This window comes from Trichosurus vulpecula, chromosome 1 (genome assembly GCF_011100635.1).
Source record: "Trichosurus vulpecula isolate mTriVul1 chromosome 1, mTriVul1.pri, whole genome shotgun sequence".
Taxonomy (NCBI): domain Eukaryota; kingdom Metazoa; phylum Chordata; class Mammalia; order Diprotodontia; family Phalangeridae; genus Trichosurus; species Trichosurus vulpecula.
This window is the reverse complement of record NC_050573.1, coordinates 32,246,909-32,265,752: the sequence shown is the minus strand read 5'-3', so window position 1 is coordinate 32,265,752 and position 18,844 is coordinate 32,246,909. Positions and strand designations below refer to the sequence as shown.

General features: G+C 50.7%; 1 protein-coding gene across 2 annotated transcripts in view; it reads left to right on the top strand.

The window, feature by feature from the left end:
* DTX1 (deltex E3 ubiquitin ligase 1) overlaps positions 1 to 17,647 on the top strand; it is a 66,663-nt gene extending 49,016 nt beyond the window's left edge. The window contains exons 3-9 of one of the 2 annotated variants that reach the window (XM_036741976.1): positions 2,443 to 2,504; positions 2,906 to 3,067; positions 3,374 to 3,435; positions 7,246 to 7,404; positions 14,317 to 14,481; positions 15,165 to 15,254; positions 15,911 to 17,647. In XM_036741976.1, the coding sequence (XP_036597871.1) occupies positions 2,443 to 2,504; positions 2,906 to 3,067; positions 3,374 to 3,435; positions 7,246 to 7,404; positions 14,317 to 14,481; positions 15,165 to 15,254; positions 15,911 to 16,135 (925 nt within the window). In that variant the 3' untranslated portion in view covers positions 16,136 to 17,647. The remainder of the gene's footprint in view (positions 1 to 2,442; positions 2,505 to 2,905; positions 3,068 to 3,373; positions 3,436 to 7,245; positions 7,405 to 14,316; positions 14,482 to 15,164; positions 15,255 to 15,910) is intronic. The other variant, XM_036741977.1, reaches the window with a different exon arrangement.
* Positions 17,648 to 18,844: the final 1,197 nt, after the last annotated feature.

Genomic DNA, 18,844 nt, shown 5'->3' with positions numbered 1-18,844 from the left:
TCTATCCCTACCTCTCTGTCTCTGTCCCTCTTTATCTTTGTCATTGTTTCTCTGCCTCTCTTTCTATCTCTCCCTTTGTCTCTCTCTCTCTCCCTCCTTCTCTCTGTCTGTATCTCTATCTGTGTGTCTCTCTCCCCCTCTTTCTCCCTCTTTGTCTCTCCATCTCTCCCTGTCTTTTTCTCTGTCTCTGCCCCACTTTGTCTATATCTCTCCATCTGTTTCTCTCTCCCTCTCTCTCCCTCATTCTATTTTCCTTTCCTCCCCTTTTCCCTATCTCTCTCTGTCTTTCTCCTTGTCACTGTTTCTGTTTCTGTCTCTCCCTCCCTTGCTCCTCTCTCTCTCTCTGTGTCTTTTTGTCTCCCCCTTCTCCGTCTTTCCATCTCTCTATTTCTGTCTCTGCATCTCTCTGCCATCTCTCTCTCTATCTCTGTCTCTCTCTGTCTGTCTGTCTCTCTCACTCTCTCTCTTCTCTCCCTCTTTCTGCCTTACTCCTCCCCCCCCCTGGATGAAATCACGCCTCTGGCTGTTTCCTTGTGTGCTGGTGTATAGTCAGTGTCTGTATGGCTATGAATCCCTGCCCACTTCTTTCTTTGTGACCCCTGTTTTGTGAGTTCATTCACTATGTGGAGGTGGAACCTGGTTATCAGCAGTATGAGGTCTGCCCTCTCGGAAGGATGTGTGTGTGTGCCTTTGTGTGTCCATGTGTATGTTTGTGTCTTTGTGGGGGGGGGGGCAGCCCTGAAAGCCAAGCTCTTCCACAGCCCAGAGTTACAGGCTTTCCAAGGAGCCCCTCCGAGGGTTTGTGTTCCTTGGTGTCTCTGTGTGTTTGCCTTGCCGCTTGTGTTTGTGTTGTTCCATGTAGAAGTGTGTTTGCCTGCTGCAGGAGCCCTGACTGCTGGCCTGCCAGGGGGACCATCTGCTTGGAGAGGCCCCCTCTGGGTGGTTCTGCTGGGCTGCTTTTGGGCCGGGCAGGAGGCCAGGGCAGGATTTGCTCAGTTACAGAAGTTCCCCAACCCTCACTAGCTCAGCCTGGCCCAAGGGGAAGTTGGCCAAGTCCGATACCCTACCCTGCCCCCCAGCCTTCCACTCTAGTACCTTAGCACCCCCAGCTGCCATCTGTCCATCTGCCCCATCCCCCACAACCTGCCCTCCACAACAGCCCTGAACCCAGTGAAACCTATGGACCCAGATAACATTTAAGGGTCCTTCCAGATTTAGACAGATGATCCTCTGACCCAGATAGTGCCTTCAGGCTCTAGATTTAAGCCCCTCATGTCTTTTGGGCTCAGTGAAACCTATGGACCTAGATAACCTTTAAGGGTCCTTCCAGATTTAGATGGGTGATCCTCTGACCCAGATGGTGCCTTCAGGCTCTAGATTTAAGCCCCTCGTGTCTTTTGGGCTCCATGAATATAATGATGTTTGCATGACCAACCTCACCAGGTAGCTGAGAAGGTGCTTTGGAAACTTCAAAATGAAATAGAAACGCGAGCCGTCCTCCCTGGAGAGGCAGCCGGTATGTTAGTAACAAACAGAACAAGCCTGTCTCCAGGGCTTTGAGGTTTGGCAAGAGCTTTACAGAGATTGTTCTTATTGGGTCCTCACAACAACCCTGGGAGGGAGGAGTTGTTCTTATACCCACTTTACAGATGAGAAAACTGAGGCAGGAGGAGATCATGTGACTTGCCCAGGGTCACACAGCTAATAAATGCCTTAGGTTGGTTTCATACTCAGGTCTTCCTGACTCCAGATCCAGGTCTTTATCCATTGTGCCAGGCAGCTGTTAATGGTTGATAACAGGTCCCTCTGGTATGAAGTGGGAGAGGGAGAAAATGACAAGAGAGTAAGTGATCGCCCAAAGGTAGAAACACCAGTGACTTGTGTAGGAGAGATGGTTGGACAAAAGGACCATGAAGGCAGCTTTCCAGACTAGAACTAAGCCGAGGATCTCCAGGAACAATAGGGCCCTTCTCCAGGAGCTAGGGATAGCTTAGGCCATTATCTCACCTCATCCATCATCAGACTGCCCATCTGGGAAAGCAGTCACATGATATTCCCTAAAAAAGAATCAAAGAAGAGCTAGAAGGTCCTTTAGAACATAGAATGTCAGAGCTGGGAGGAACCTGGAATATAGATTATCGGACTTGGGAGAAATCTTAGGACATGGAATGTCAGAGCTGGGAGGGGCCTTAGAACAGGGAATGTCAGAGCTGGGAGGCACCTTAGGACATAGGATGTTAGATTCTCAGAACAGAAAAATGTCCAAGTTCAATGCGGCCTTAGAGATTGTCTAATCCAGTCCCATCATTTTACAGAGCACAAAATGGAAGCTCAAAGAGAGTTGGGTATCCAAGGTCACACTGATACACCAGGTTGAACCAGTATATCTATCTTGTGAGTGTCAGGAGGAAATCTCATGTCCCTCTTCCCTCCTTCCTCCAGGGTCCCAGCACTCCCTGTGAAGAATCTGAATGGCACAGGACCTGTGCACCCAGCCCTGGCAGGTAAGACATCTCCTCCTAACCCTAGGCACTTTAGCTACACACGCACACACACTTTGCTCCCACAGATACACAAGCCTGCACAAATGCAAGTGCCCATCCATTCACACAAACATCTCTCTGCTTACCCAAACACAAGCATGCCTGATACCCACACATAGATACACCCAGGTATGTCCCCAAGAAGGATTGCTAGAGTTTTGTGGGTGTGGCTGATGAGAAAGGAGAATCAGATTAGTTGGGAGAGGGGGACATGAATGGGGTTCCACAGCTTGGAAGAGCAATGACCATCTCACCTGTTCCAAGTTCAGAGTCAGCAGGAGAGGGGTTCTGGGAGGATATATGAGCCTCCCTAATCCTGCTCCCTGGCTGACTCTGCTTTCTCTGCTGCTTCTATTCCCTAGGGATGACAGGAATCCTGATGTGTGCAGCAGGGCTGCCAGTCTGCTTGACCCGGGCTCCTAAACCCATCCTACACCCACCTCCCATTAATAAGAGTGACATCAAACCTGTGCCTGGCATCCCGGGCATCTGCCGGAAAACCAAGAAGAAACATCTGAAAAAGAGTATGGCTGGGCCCTCTTGTCTCCTCTCCAGGATTAACCTTTCTTACCAATCTATCTGCCACCTCCATTCCCATCTCACTCTTGGACCCTTCTGTTCCCAGGAACCTAGGAAAGCCTAGGGAATGTCACCCACCTAGGGGTGGGTTTGGGGATGTGGGATACTAGGGAAGGGGTCCCTGAGGGATTCAGCTTGGGTGAGGTTCTTACCTAGAGGGCTTGATGACACTGGAGGTGGGGGGAGGAAGGAGTGAAGGGGAACTGTGGCCCTGGCCCAGACCTACCCCTGTCTCCCCCCATACTCCACAGGTAAGAATCCTGAGGATGTGGTTCGAAGATACATGCAGAAGGTGAAGAATCCACCTGATGAGGTAAATCCAGAACTGAATCCTGTGAGGGCTACATGGGGTGCTTGGCCATTGCCTGCCTTGGGGACCATGTCCTGAAGCCTGAGGTCTGTAATGGGGCAAGGGTCTCTTCCACTGGACTAGAGCTTTCACAGCTTGGAGAGGGAGGCAGGCCCCCCCCACCGGGGACCTCAGCAGGGGGCTCTAGAAAGGCCTGGAACAGGAAGGGCTATGGGTGGGAGAGGACCTGGGCCTGAGACATTCAGGGAAGAGGAGTTTGGGTCAGGGAGGGGGAAGGGGAACAGGACATGTTGGAAAATTCAATCAGTCAATAAGCATTTGTTAAACTCAAACTTAGTATGTGCCAAGCTGGGCTGGTTGGCGATGATACATGGACAAAATTGAAGCAGCCCCTGCCCTGAAGAAGCTCACATCCTATAGAGAGACAGAATAAAACTAGCTACAGAAATGGTGTTCAGTCTAGACCTGTGCCCTGGGAGGAAATCCCGTCTGATAATACAGATCACCAAAGGCTTTGCAACGTTTGGTCTAGGCAATAGTAGATGCAAAACCTGTTCCAGGGTAATGTTTGTGGGGGTGGGGATGCTAGCAGCTGCAGGGATCAGAAGGAGTTTCACTGAGGAAGTGGGGTTCAAGCTGAGTTTTGTGGGAAATTCAGGGATTCTAAGAGGCAGAGACGAGGAGGGAGGGCATGCATGCCAGGCTTGAGGGACAATATAGACAAAGGCTTGAAGAAAGGAAATGAGATGTGTGAGGGATAATAAGAAGGTGAAGGGGAATAATTTATAAGGTGAGATAATAAATAATGAAGGGGAGATAATTAAATGAATAATAAATTAAAATAAATTGCATAAAATAAATAAATAATGAAGGGGAGATGGTTAAGCAGTCAACAAGCATTTAGTAAGCACGACTATGTACCAGGTATTGTTCTAAGTGTAGGAATACAACAAAAGGCAAAAGCCAGTCCCTGCCTGCCAGGAGTTTCCATTCTAATGGGGAAGACAAGATGTAAATAACTAAGTCCATACATGATGATACACATAAAACAAGTGGAAGCTAATCTGGGAGGGAAAGGCACTAGTAGCTGGGGCACTGGGAAAGGCCTCCTATGGAAGAAGTGATTTGAACTAAACCTGAAAGGTAGCCAGGGAAACCAAGTCACTTCACGCATGGAGAAAAGCCAGTGCAAAGGCACATAGTTGGGAGGTGGAGGGTCAAGGGCAAAACCAGCAAGCAGTTCAGTGCATCTGGATAAAAGACTTTGTGGAGGGGAGTAAAGTATAAGAAGACTGGAAAGGTAAGTAGAGGCAAAGTTCTATATGCCTGAGAAGTTTATATTTGATCCTTGACATCGGGTTGAAGGACTTCAGTAACTGGACTTTGATCCTAGAGGTAACAGGGGGGCCACAGGAGTTTATTGAACAGGGATGTGACCTGGCCAAAACTATGCTTTAGGAATATTACTTTAAGTGCCTACTATGTGCACAGCCCTGTGGATGCAAAGAGGGATAAAGCACAAATAGGCCTTCTCTTAAGAAGCTTATAGTCTAAATGGTGTTTGTGAAGTATGGAGGACATGTATAGAAGTAACCAGCAACACACCAGGGAGGGAATTAAGTACAATGGACAGCTCCTAGCAAAGATGTAGGAAAACTGAAGAGATTCTTTAGGTCTGGAGGGGATATTAAAGGTGTTAGAGGTTTCACAGAGGAAGTAGTTCCTGAGTTGGACCTTTAAGGGCCAGAGGGGTCTGTTCCCAGGATGGGGGGAGGGAGATATTCTGAGCAAAAGCACAAAGAGGAGAGAAGGTGGGACAAGAATAGGGTACAGAGGATAATCTAGTTGGCTAGACATAGAGTATGCCAAGGACAGTAGCATAAGCAAAAGCTAGAGTCAGATTTTGGACACCTTGAATGCCAGTCAGGGATAGGGAGCCACAGAAAGTTTTTGAGCAAAGGAGTGACAGTTATAGCAGTGATTTAAGGTTATTCATCCTTAGTAGGGGATGAATTGGAAAGAGAAGCCTGGTTAAAAGGCTTAAGATATTAAGAGGCTATTGTAATAATTCAGGCAAGAAGTGATGAGGACCTGAACTAGAGCAGTGGCAGTGGGAAGGGAGAGGAGGGGCCTGGATAGCCTAGGCCCAGGATCTTATGCAGATAAAAAAAAATCTAATAATAGATGTAAAAAAAAATATTGAAGAGTAGAATTTACAAGATTTACCAACTGGTTGGAGCAGGAGACTAATAGGGAAGTATATGTTCTTTTTTTCTTTTTTGTATGTGACAACTGGGGGCAAGTGACTTGACCAGGGTCACACAGCTAGTAAGTGATAAGTATCTGAGGCCAGATTTGAACTCAGGTCTTCCTGACTCCAGGGCCAGTGTTCTATCCACTGCACCACCTAGCTGCCCCCAACAGGGAAGTATCAAGTGTCAATATCCATAGCATGAAATGAATCGTAGACCTCAGAGCTGGAAGGAAACTTGAGTTTGGGGTGACTCACTTATTTCTGAGCCTCAGTTTCCCTCATCTCTAAAATGAAGGGGTAGGATTAGATGATCCCTAAGGGACCTTCTAGCTCTCAATCAAAAATTCTATGAAAGGGGGCAGCCAGGTGGCACAGTGAGTAGAGCACTGGCTCTGGAGTCAGGAGGACCTGAGTTCAAATCCAGCCTCAGACACTTGACACGCTTACTAGCTGTGTGACCTTGGGCAAGTCACTTAACCCCAATTGCCCTGCCTTCCCCCCTGCAAAAAAAAAAAAGCAAAAATTCTATGAAAGATTCTAGCATAGAAAGTCCAGCATTGTCCCTTTTTGAGGGCCCCCAATGTCCTGCACTGAGTTCAAGTCCCACTGCGAGCACAGACTAGCGGGTGCTCCCGGGAAGTCTCAGTGTCCCAAGCAACTCTTGAAGATTATAAATTATTGAGCAGTGGCCAGTTTGCTTTGTCTTCCCAGTGCTTAGCATCGTTCCATCATGTCATATTAATAACAATAATATCTGTAATAGTTAACACTCCTATAGCACTCTAAGATTTGCAAAATGCTTTATTCTTATTTGATCTTCACAACAACCCAAGGAGGTAAGTGCTGTTACCCCCATTATACAGAGGAGGAAACTGAGGCAGACAGATTTATTAACCTTAATATGTGCCAAGTTGGGCTAGTTGAGGATGATACAAGGACAAAACGGAAACAACCCCCTCCTTGAGGAAGCTCACGTTCTATAGGGAGAGACAGAATATGCACAAAACTATCTACAGAAACGGTGTCCAGTCTAGACGTGTCCCCTGTGAGGAAGTCCCCTCTAATAATACAGATCATCAGAGGGATCTTTGTCCAAGGTCATACAGCTAGTAAGTGTCTAAGCATGGATTTGAACTCAGGTCTTCCTGACTCCAGGTCCAGAACTGGGGCCAAATCAAGTAGGGACAATGCCATGCTATGGCATATTTATCCACTGTGCCACCTAACTGTCTGATAAAGAAGCACCTAATAAATGCTTGTTGATTGACTGAGAGTTACCTGTAGAGATGAAACCACAAACAGGGACCCAAAGAAATCTAGTTCTCAGGGTCATTTCTTCATTAAAGCTTCAGTTCCAGGAAGCCCCAAACTGGAAGTCAAGAGAACTGGGCTGTGCCACTCACTGTGTGACCTTGATAGAGTTCTTTCCCTTCTCTGGCCTCAGTTTCCCCAATAAAATGATGGGGCTAGATTGTAGGGTCCTTCAGTCCTTTCACAGCCCAGCCATCCTGTGTCTCTGAGTAAGTCTTGGCCCCCATCTCTACTCCCATCTCTGGCAGGACTGCACTATCTGCATGGAGCGATTGGTCACTGCATCTGGCTATGAGGGCGTTCTCCGCCACAAGGGTGTGAGGCCAGAGCTCGTGGGCAAGCTGGGCAAATGTGGGCACATGTACCACCTCCTGTGCCTGGTGGCCATGTACAGCAATGGCAACAAGGTATCCCTGGGGAAGGTGGCCTTGGGGGGCAAACGGGGGAGGTGGGAGAGCCCATGATGTGGGGGGAGGAGAGACGGGCTGAGGAAAAGAGATAGACCAAGTTGGGGAGAGAGGCTGATGAGGAGAGGCTGAGATGGAGAGAGAGAGACTTAGGGAAGGGACAAGCTGAGAGGGGGAGAAAGGCTGAGGAGAGAGAGACAAATTGAGAAGGGAGAGACAGGCTGAGGAGAGAGAGACAAATTGAGGAGGGAGAGACAGGCTGAGGAGAGAGAGACAAATTGAGGAGGGAGAGACAGGCTGAGGAGAAAGAGAGACAAATTGAGGAGGGAGAGACAGGCTGAGGAGAGAGAGACAAATTGAGGAGGGAGAGAGAGGCTGAGGAAAAGAGATAGACCAAGTTGGGGAGAGAGGCTGATGAGGAGAGGGAGACTGAGGAGGGACAGGCTGAGATGGAGAGAGAGAGACTTAGGGAAGGGACAAGCTGAGGGGGGAGAAAGGCTGAGGAGAGAGAGACAAATTGAGGAAGGAGAGAGAGGCTGAGGAGAGAGAGACAAATTGAGGAGGGAGAGAGAGGCTGAGGAAAAGAGATAGACCAAGTTGGGGAGAGAGGCTGATGAGGAGAGGCTGAGATGGAGAGAGAGAGACTTAGGGAAGGGACAAGCTGAGAGGGGGAGAAAGGCTGAGGAGGGAGAGACAAATTGAGAAGGGAGAGACAGGCTGAGGAGAGAGAGACAAATTGAGAAGGGAGAGACAGGCTGAGGAGAGAGAGACAAATTGAGGAGGGAGAGACAGGCTGAGGAGAGAGAGACAAATTGAGGAGGGAGAGAGAGGCTGAGGAAAAGAGATAGACCAAGTTGGGGAGAGAGGCTGATGAGGAGAGGGAGACTGAGGAGGGACAGGCTGAGATGGAGAGAGAGAGACTTAGGGAAGGGACAAGCTGAGGGGGGAGAAAGGCTGAGGAGATAGAGACAAATTGAGAAGGGAGAGACAGGCTGAGGAGAGAGAGACAAATTGAGAAGGGAGAGACAGGCTGAGGAGAGAGAGACAAATTGAGGAGGGAGAGACAGGCTGAGGAGAGAGAGACAAATTGAGGAGGGAGAGACAGGCTGAGGAGAGAGAGAGACAAATTGAGGAAGGAGAGAGAGGCTGAGGAAAAGAGATAGACCAAGTTGGGGAGAGAGGCTGATGAGGAGAGGGAGACTGAGGAGGGACAGGCTGAGATGGAGAGAGAAAGACTTAGAGAAGGGACAAGCTGAGAGGGGGAGAAAGGCTGAGGAGAGAGAGACAAATTGAGAAGGGAGAGACAGGCTGAGGAGAGAGAGACAATTGAGAAGGGAGAGACAGGCTGAGGAGAGAGAGACAAATTGAGGAGGGAGAGACAGGCTGAGGAGAGAGAGACAAATTGAGGAGGGAGAGAGAGGCTGAGGAAAAGAGATAGACCCAAGTTGGGGAGAGAGGCTGATGAGGAGAGGGAGACTGAGGAGGGACAGGCTGAGATGGAGAGAGAGAGACTTAGGGAAGGGACAAGCTGAGGGGGGAGAAAGGCTGAGGAGATAGAGACAAATTGAGAAGGGAGAGACAGGCTGAGGAGAGAGAGACAAATTGAGAAGGGAGAGACAGGCTGAGGAGAGAGAGACAAATTGAGGAGGGGGAGACAGGCTGAGGAGAGAGAGACAAATTGAGGAGGGAGAGACAGGCTGAGGAGAGAGAGAGACAAATGAGGAAGGAGAGAGAGGCTGAGGAGAGAGAGACAAATTGAGAAGGGAGAGACAGGCTGAGGAGAGAGAGACAAATTGAGGAGGGAGAGACAGGCTGAGGAGAGAGACACAAATTGAGGAGGGAGAGACAGGCTGAGGAGAGAGAGAGACAAATTGAGGAAGGAGAGAGAGGCTGAGGAAAAGAGATAGACCAAGTTGGGGAGAGAGGCTGATGAGGAGAGGGAGACTGAGGAGGGACAGGCTGAGATGGAGAGAGAAGACTTAGAGAAGGGACAAGCTGAGAGGGGGAGAAAGGCTGAGGAGGGAGAGATAAATTGAGATGAGAGAGACAGGCTGAGGAGAGAGAGACAAATTGAGAAGGGAGAGAGAGGCTGAGGAGGAGAGAGAGACAAATTGAGGAGGGAGAGAGAGGCTGAGGAGAGAGATAGACCAAGTCGGGGAGAGAGGCTGATGAGGAGAGGGAGACTGAGGAGGGACAGGCTGAGATGGAGAGAGAAAGACTTAGAGAAGGGACAAGCTGAGAGGGGGAGAAAGGCTGAGGAGAGAGAGACAAATTGAGAAGGGAGAGACAGGCTGAGGAGAGAGAGACAAATTGAGGAGGGAGAGACAGGCTGAGATGGAGAGAGACAAATTGAGGAGGGAGAGACAGGCTGAGGAGAGAGAGACAAATTGAGGAGGGAGAGAGAGGCTGAGGAAAAGAGATAGACCAAGTTGGGGAGAGAGGCTGATGAGGAGAGGGAGACTGAGGAGGGACAGGCTGAGATGGAGAGAGAGAGACTTAGGGAAGGGACAAGCTGAGGGGGGAGAAAGGCTGAGGAGATAGAGACAAATTGAGAAGGGAGAGACAGGCTGAGGAGAGAGAGACAAATTGAGAAGGGAGAGACAGGCTGAGGAGAGAGAGACAAATTGAGGAGGGAGAGACAGGCTGAGGAGAGAGAGACAAATTGAGGAGGGAGAGACAGGCTGAGGAGAGAGAGAGACAAATTGAGGAAGGAGAGAGAGGCTGAGGAAAAGAGATAGACCAAGTTGGGGAGAGAGGCTGATGAGGAGAGGGAGACTGAGGAGGGACAGGCTGAGATGGAGAGAGAAAGACTTAGAGAAGGGACAAGCTGAGAGGGGGAGAAAGGCTGAGGAGAGAGAGACAAATTGAGAAGGGAGAGACAGGCTGAGGAGAGAGAGACAAATTGAGGAGGGAGAGACAGGCTGAGGAGAGAGAGACAAATTGAGGAGGGAGAGACAGGCTGAGGAGAGAGAGACAAATTGAGGAGGGAGAGAGAGGCTGAGGAAAAGAGATAGACCAAGTTGGGGAGAGAGGCTGATGAGGAGAGGGAGACTGAGGAGGGACAGGCTGAGATGGAGAGAGAGAGACTTAGGGAAGGGACAAGCTGAGGGGGGAGAAAGGCTGAGGAGATAGAGACAAATTGAGAAGGGAGAGACAGGCTGAGGAGAGAGAGACAAATTGAGGAGGGAGAGACAGGCTGAGGAGAGAGAGACAAATTGAGGAGGGAGAGACAGGCTGAGGAGAGAGAGAGACAAATTGAGGAAGGAGAGAGAGGCTGAGGAGAGAGAGACAAATTGAGAAGGGAGAGACAGGCTGAGGAGAGAGAGACAAATTGAGGAGGGAGAGACAGGCTGAGGAGAGAGACACAAATTGAGGAGGGAGAGACAGGCTGAGGAGAGAGAGAGACAAATTGAGGAAGGAGAGAGAGGCTGAGGAAAAGAGATAGACCAAGTTGGGGAGAGAGGCTGATGAGGAGAGGGAGACTGAGGAGGGACAGGCTGAGATGGAGAGAGAAAGACTTAGAGAAGGGACAAGCTGAGAGGGGGAGAAAGGCTGAGGAGGGAGAGATAAATTGAGAAGGGAGAGACAGGCTGAGGAGAGAGAGACAAATTGAGAAGGGAGAGAGAGGCTGAGGAGAGAGAGAGACAAATTGAGGAAGGAGAGAGAGGCTGAGGAAAAGAGATAGACCAAGTTGGGGAGAGAGGCTGATGAGGAGAGGGAGACTGAGGAGGGACAGGCTGAGATGGAGAGAGAAAGACTTAGAGAAGGGACAAGCTGAGAGGGGGAGAAAGGCTGAGGAGAGAGAGACAAATTGAGAAGGGAGAGACAGGCTGAGGAGAGAGAGACAAATTGAGGAGGGAGAGACAGGCTGAGGAGAGAGAGACAAATTGAGGAGGGAGAGACAGGCTGAGGAGAGAGAGACAAATTGAGGAGGGAGAGAGAGGCTGAGGAAAAGAGATAGACCAAGTTGGGGAGAGAGGCTGATGAGGAGAGGGAGACTGAGGAGGGACAGGCTGAGATGGAGAGAGAGAGACTTAGGGAAGGGACAAGCTGAGGGGGGAGAAAGGCTGAGGAGATAGAGACAAATTGAGAAGGGAGAGACAGGCTGAGGAGAGAGAGACAAATTGAGAAGGGAGAGACAGGCTGAGGAGAGAGAGACAAATTGAGGAGGGAGAGACAGGCTGAGGAGAGAGAGACAAATTGAGGAGGGAGAGACAGGCTGAGGAGAGAGAGAGACAAATTGAGGAAGGAGAGAGAGACAAATTGAGAAGGGAGAGACAGGCTGAGGAGAGAGAGACAAATTGAGGAGGGAGAGACAGGCTGAGGAGAGAGACACAAATTGAGGAGGGAGAGACAGGCTGAGGAGAGAGAGAGACAAATTGAGGAAGGAGAGAGAGGCTGAGGAAAAGAGATAGACCAAGTTGGGGAGAGAGGCTGATGAGGAGAGGGAGACTGAGGAGGGACAGGCTGAGATGGAGAGAGAAAGACTTAGAGAAGGGACAAGCTGAGAGGGGGAGAAAGGCTGAGGAGGGAGAGATAAATTGAGAAGGGAGAGACAGGCTGAGGAGAGAGAGACAAATTGAGAAGGGAGAGAGAGGCTGAGGAGAGAGAGAGACAAATTGAGGAAGGAGAGAGAGGCTGAGGAAAAGAGATAGACCAAGTTGGGGAGAGAGGCTGATGAGGAGAGGGAGACTGAGGAGGGACAGGCTGAGATGGAGAGAGAAAGACTTAGAGAAGGGACAAGCTGAGAGGGGGAGAAAGGCTGAGGAGAGAGAGACAAATTGAGAAGGGAGAGACAGGCTGAGGAGAGAGAGACAAATTGAGGAGGGAGAGACAGGCTGAGGAGAGAGAGACAAATTGAGGAGGGAGAGACAGGCTGAGGAGAGAGAGACAAATTGAGGAGGGAGAGAGAGGCTGAGGAAAAGAGATAGACCAAGTTGGGGAGAGAGGCTGATGAGGAGAGGGAGACTGAGGAGGGACAGGCTGAGATGGAGAGAGAGAGACTTAGGGAAGGGACAAGCTGAGGGGGGAGAAAGGCTGAGGAGATAGAGACAAATTGAGAAGGGAGAGACAGGCTGAGGAGAGAGAGACAAATTGAGAAGGGAGAGACAGGCTGAGGAGAGAGAGACAAATTGAGGAGGGAGAGACAGGCTGAGGAGAGAGAGACAAATTGAGGAGGGAGAGACAGGCTGAGGAGAGAGAGAGACAAATTGAGGAAGGAGAGAGAGGCTGAGGAGAGAGAGACAAATTGAGAAGGGAGAGACAGGCTGAGGAGAGAGAGACAAATTGAGGAGGGAGAGACAGGCTGAGGAGAGAGACACAAATTGAGGAGGGAGAGACAGGCTGAGGAGAGAGAGAGACAAATTGAGGAAGGAGAGAGAGGCTGAGGAAAAGAGATAGACCAAGTTGGGGAGAGAGGCTGATGAGGAGAGGGAGACTGAGGAGGGACAGGCTGAGATGGAGAGAGAAAGACTTAGAGAAGGGACAAGCTGAGAGGGGGAGAAAGGCTGAGGAGGGAGAGATAAATTGAGATGAGAGAGACAGGCTGAGGAGAGAGAGACAAATTGAGAAGGGAGAGAGAGGCTGAGGAGAGAGAGAGACAAATTGAGGATGGAGAGAGAGGCTGAGGAAAAGAGATAGACCAAGTCGGGGAGAGAGGCTGATGAGGAGAGGGAGACTGAGGAGGGACAGGCTGAGATGGAGAGAGAAAGACTTAGAGAAGGGACAAGCTGAGAGGGGGAGAAAGGCTGAGGAGAGAGAGACAAATTGAGAAGGGAGAGACAGGCTGAGGAGAGAGAGACAAATTGAGGAGGGAGAGACAGGCTGAGGAGAGAGAGACAAATTGAGGAGGGAGAGACAGGCTGAGGAGAGAGAGACAAATTGAGGAGGGAGAGAGAGGCTGAGGAAAAGAGATAGACCAAGTTGGGGAGAGAGGCTGATGAGGAGAGGGAGACTGAGGAGGGACAGGCTGAGATGGAGAGAGAGAGACTTAGGGAAGGGACAAGCTGAGGGGGGAGAAAGGCTGAGGAGAGAGAGACAAATTGAGAAGGGAGAGACAGGCTGAGGAGAGAGAGACAAATTGAGAAGGGAGAGACAGGCTGAGGAGAGAGAGACAAATTGAGGAGGGAGAGACAGGCTGAGGAGAGAGAGACAAATTGAGGAGGGAGACAAATTGAGGAAGGAGAGAGAGGCTGAGGAGAGAGAGACAAATTGAGAAGGGAGAGACAGGCTGAGGAGAGAGAGACAAATTGAGGAGGGAGAGACAGGCTGAGGAGAGAGACACAAATTGAGGAGGGAGAGACAGGCTGAGGAGAGAGAGAGAAAAATTGAGGAAGGAGAGAGAGGCTGAGGAAAAGAGATAGACCAAGTTGGGGAGAGAGGCTGATGAGGAGAGGGAGACTGAGGAGGGACAGGCTGAGATGGAGAGAGAAAGACTTAGAGAAGGGACAAGCTGAGAGGGGGAGAAAGGCTGAGGAGAGAGAGACAAATTGAGAAGGGAGAGACAGGCTGAGGAGAGAGAGACAAATTGAGGAGGGAGAGACAGGCTGAGGAGAGAGAGACAAATTGAGGAGGGAGAGACAGGCTGAGGAGAGAGAGAGACAAATTGAGGAGGGAGAGACAGGCCAGTGGGGAGAGACTGAGGGAGAGAAGCTAAGTATGGGAGACACAAACTGAGGGAAAAGGCACAGACCAAGGGGGAGGGAGAGGCTGAAGGGAGAAGAGATGGTAGGGAGAAGAGATAGACTGAAGGATGAGGAGACACAGACCAAGACTAGAGAAGTCAGACTTCTGGAGGATCTGTCAGAGCTAGGCTCTTGGGCCTGAAGCTATGCTGTGAAGAAGGACCAAGAGTCAGTGGGAGAACAGCTTAGTGGGGAAGGGTGCTGATCCGGAGCTCCATTTGCTGCCCAGCAGGATGGCAGCCTTCAGTGCCCCACCTGTAAGGCCATTTATGGGGAGAAAACAGGGACTCAACCCCCTGGGAAGATGGAATTCCACCTCATCCCCCATTCACTCCCTGGCTACACGGACACTCAGACTATCCGAATCGTCTATGACATCCCTACTGGGATCCAGGTGAGTTGGCCCCCTTCACCCCAGGCTGCAACTGCCCTGGTCCACAAGGTGGCCTTGGTCGCCACTGCCCCGTCCCCAGCTGCCCTTGGCCACCACCACCCCACTACCAGGTGCCTGACTCCCTCTCTCCTCTCATGCCTGCCTCTGGTATTTAGGGGTTCAAATCACAGGGAGCCATTCTGGGGACCTCTCTGGATAACCTAGGCCCAGGAACGTGTGATAATATCTGTCTAAAGATCCTGCTCCCAGAGGAGTCCTTAGACTCAGGTGGGAGGAGAGCTGGTCCCAGGGGATCTGTCCTAGGAGGTCTGCTGTGTTCCACCTGGAAGGCCATCTATGGGAAGAAAATAGGGACCCAGGGACACTTCAGATCTTCAGATACTAACGAATCTAGGAGATTCTCTAGGTCCTTAGACATGGGCTCCAGGGGATAAATCTAGGTTGCTCTCTGCTCCACCTGCTGGCCACCAAAGAAAATCCCCTTGTGTCCCTAACACAGCTCTCCCAGCTCCCAAAGTTCTGACCTTTATTGAAGGCTTGGGGCTTAGGAGGGAAGCAACCAGGTCAGAACTTAGCCCCCAAACTAACTTTGGACAATTGAGGGAAGGGGCCAGGGCCCCCCTCCCTAAGCCTGGCTTCTCTCTTCCCTCTCTGCTCTACTGTTCCCCCTACTACCACTGCAGGGTCCTGAGCACCCCAACCCTGGCAAGAAGTTCACGGCAAGAGGCTTTCCCCGGCACTGCTACTTGCCTGACAACGAGAAGGGTCGAAAGGTGGGTCATCAGGAAGGAAAGAGGGGAGGGGGCAAGAATCCCACCAGCAGGCTGGGCACCACAGCCCAGGGGAGAGGAGGGAGAACTGAGCTTCTCCCCACCTCTGCCCTTCCTCAAGGCTGGTGAGACCACAGTTGGCAGGCTTTGGGGCTTCTCAGTAGGATCCAGTGCCCAAATGACACCTCCTGTTCCTGGGCCCTCCCTAGGGCCCAGGTTTGAAGGTGCCAAATCACCCCAAGTTGAATTCAACCCATCTTACTGTCAGAGCCAAAAGGAGTCTTAAGGGAATGGCAGAGCTCGGAGAGGCCTTAGAGATCATCTAAGAATACCATCCCTTCTCATTCTATAGAGGAGGAGAAAGTGGCCTCAGAGAGGAAATGCCTTGCCCAGAATCACATACCAAGTTGGTGGCAAAGCCTACTTCTTTCTAAAGTATCTTCCCCTTTGGGGTAACACACTTGCTTTTAAGAGAGCCTTCTGGAGACAGTGGCTTCTATCAAAAGAGAACTCTAAAAGAGAAGTATCAGTTGCCCCATGTGTCAGGAAGATCTTTTAGAAAAGGAGCTTTCTTGGGACCCCTTTTTTATATCACAGGGGTGGCTGCCTACCCCCAACCCTGGCTCTGTCCATAACCTTCCTTGTCCTCATGGCCTCAGGTGCTCCGACTGCTCATTATGGCCTGGGACCGGAGACTGATCTTCACCATTGGCACGTCCAACACAACGGGTGAATCGGACACCGTGGTCTGGAACGAGATCCACCACAAGACGGAGTTTGGCTCCAACCTCACTGGACATGGCTACCCAGATCCTAACTACCTAGACAACGTCTTGGCAGAGCTCACAGCCCAGGGGGTCTTGGAGCCATCTTCAAAGGACTGAGACCTGGGTCCCTCCTCCAGGCTGTCCATGCTCCTTGCTCTCCTGGATATCTCACTCTTCTATCCCTTCACCCTCTGCTGCCCCCCACCTCCTCCAACAGGCAGGCTGCCAGGATCTCTCCTACCTGGGAAGGTGGAAATCAGTCCTACCAGGGTCTGGGCTAGGGACAAATATTTAGATCTTCCCTCTTTCAGTATGACAGCAAGTGACAGATTGACAAGCAAACACATATTCTTGGGAGGTAGGAAAGATACACACACCAAAAAACTCTCCAAGAAAACACCGTGGGCCCCTGAATGAAATAATATTTCCCATTTTATGGCATTCAGTTTACAAAACACTTTCCTCACAACAACTCTATGAGGTGGGCAATTCAGGTATTCATGGTTCCATTTTACAGATGAATAAACTGAAGTTCAGGCAAGGGGAAATGACTTAGAACTGGAAGAAATCTTAGAGACCTGCTGGTCTGAACTACCCATCTGCTCAGAGCAGAAGAGGCATGTCCATGACCACACAGCCAGGGAATAACAGATCTGTGCCTTGGCTGACATACTAACCTAATGGGAACTCAGCATCCCACCCATGCAATCAGACACACACACACACACACACACACACACATCATAGAGAAACACCCAGACCTGTCTAGAAGCACCCACCTTCCTCTCCCCTCCCACCTCTGCCTCTGCCTCTCTCTCCCCCCCTCCCTCTTTCTCTCTCTCTCTCTCTCTCTCTCTCTCTCTCTCTCTCTCTCTCTCTCTCTCTCTCTCTCTCTCTCTCTCTCCCCCTCTTCCCTCCCTCTTTCCCTTCCCCCCCTCCTTCTCCCTCCCCACCACACTGTCTCTTGCTAGTGTATAGGGATGGACTTGGGGGTCCTGGGTAGATTCTAGGTTCTATGTTGTGTGTGTGTGTTTTGGGGGGTGGGGGAGGGGGGGAACATGCACATATAATTGCTGAAATAAATGAATAACCCCGGGTGGGTAGGGGGGAGAGGGCGGCACTAGGGTGAAGGGGGAGGAATCTTGCTTCTTTTTCTCTTTGTCTCACCTTCCCTTTTACCCCCACCCTGACATCTACCTGTCTTTATTGCAATCTGCCTATAGGAGGTGACAGATGTGACCACACAGGTGGTCCTCTCCCATCCCAACTGTGGGATTTCTGAGCCATCCCTTCTGAGAAGTGTAAGCCCCATCCTGGAGCCAATCACTTGCTGGGGGTGGGGAGTAGGGACTCAGATATGTCATCTCTCTGCCTCGAAAACCCTTAAAAAGGAGAGTGGGTGACAAAGAGTTAATTCTTTTTTTTTGGTGTTGGGGGGCGGGGAACCCAAAGATTTGACAGCTCCCAGCCAACCAGGCACCTGTTGCCTAGGCAACTCACCAGCTCTGCCTCTGTTGATTGGCTGACATTGTGGAAATCTGCCAGGAGTTAAAGGGATGTTAACAATTGCTCTTTCAAAAAACCACCAGTCCCACTGTGGGTGGAGAAATAAATTGCCTTTCTCCTCCCCACGTTGTCCTCCCGTTAGTAAAGACTGGGGAATGGGTGTGAGGGGGACGGTCCCATCACACTCCCTTGCCCTCTGGAAGTAGGCTTATCAGGATTTGGGGAAGGGGGAATGGGGTGGGATCCACTAGGCAAAACACTTAGCCTAGGTCGGATGTTGGGAAAAGTGCAGTTCTGGGCATGACCACAAGGTGGTGCAGCGTTTCTAGCTCCAGACTGAGAACGTTACTAGCCCCGGGGTGGGGGGCGGGTCAGTAGACCCTTGGAAAGTCCTGGAGAGCCAACAAATCATATTAAGTGAAATCTGCACCATCCCCTGTCAGTCCTAGAGAAAGGTGTGGATCCACATTATCTCTTTTCTTGATCTCCCTCCCACCATATACACACAGTGCCAAGTTTCCAGCCATTAACTCACTCATCATCCATTCATTCATTCACTTCAGTTATTCAGCACGTCTATTGAACTCACTATATAAAATGAGGGGGGTGGAGTATATGGCTTCTGAAATCCCTTACATCTCTGAGCCTATATTCTTCAGGAAGCCTCAGCCCTGTCCCATTAGCCCCAGGGTACGTTCTCTTGGTGAGGGGACTCCTGAAGTTGTACACGTGGGAAGTGCGTAATAAATGTTGATTGGAAGGATGTTGGGAGAGAGAAAGAAGTCAGGGCAGGGATCCCTATTAGGGCTGTGGTCCCTAGAGAATTGAGGGAGAACAGGGGTTGGCAGCAGCCCCTCCCTTCACTCACCCCTTCTAGGGCACCCCTGCTGCCCCCTACATAAGCTCACCAACTGTGGCAGGAACATTTAGGGGGACTAGGAGAGCTCAGCCACCGCCCAGAAAAAAATGTTTTAAGGGTCCCTTCCCCAAACGGCCACAGACACCGAACTCTGCTCTCCAGCACACATGCAGTCACGTCACCCCTCGGCCTCCGTCTTGAGGGGCTCCATTAGCTGGAACCTCCTATCTGAGCTCTCAGGCTTTCCCTTGTTGGGTCCCTACCTCTGAACTGCCCTAGCTTATTTGGGGAAGGCTTTGCAAACTCTAGAACCTCATCTCAGAGAGTGGAGCTGAGCTCCCCCTGGTGGCCAAAGGTAAAACTGCAGCTTATTCAGATCGCTCTGAAGTTGGACGGAGAGAGCACCTGGGAACTCTCCTTCCTGGGCTCCACTGCCCCACCCCACCCCCAAAGATAAATCA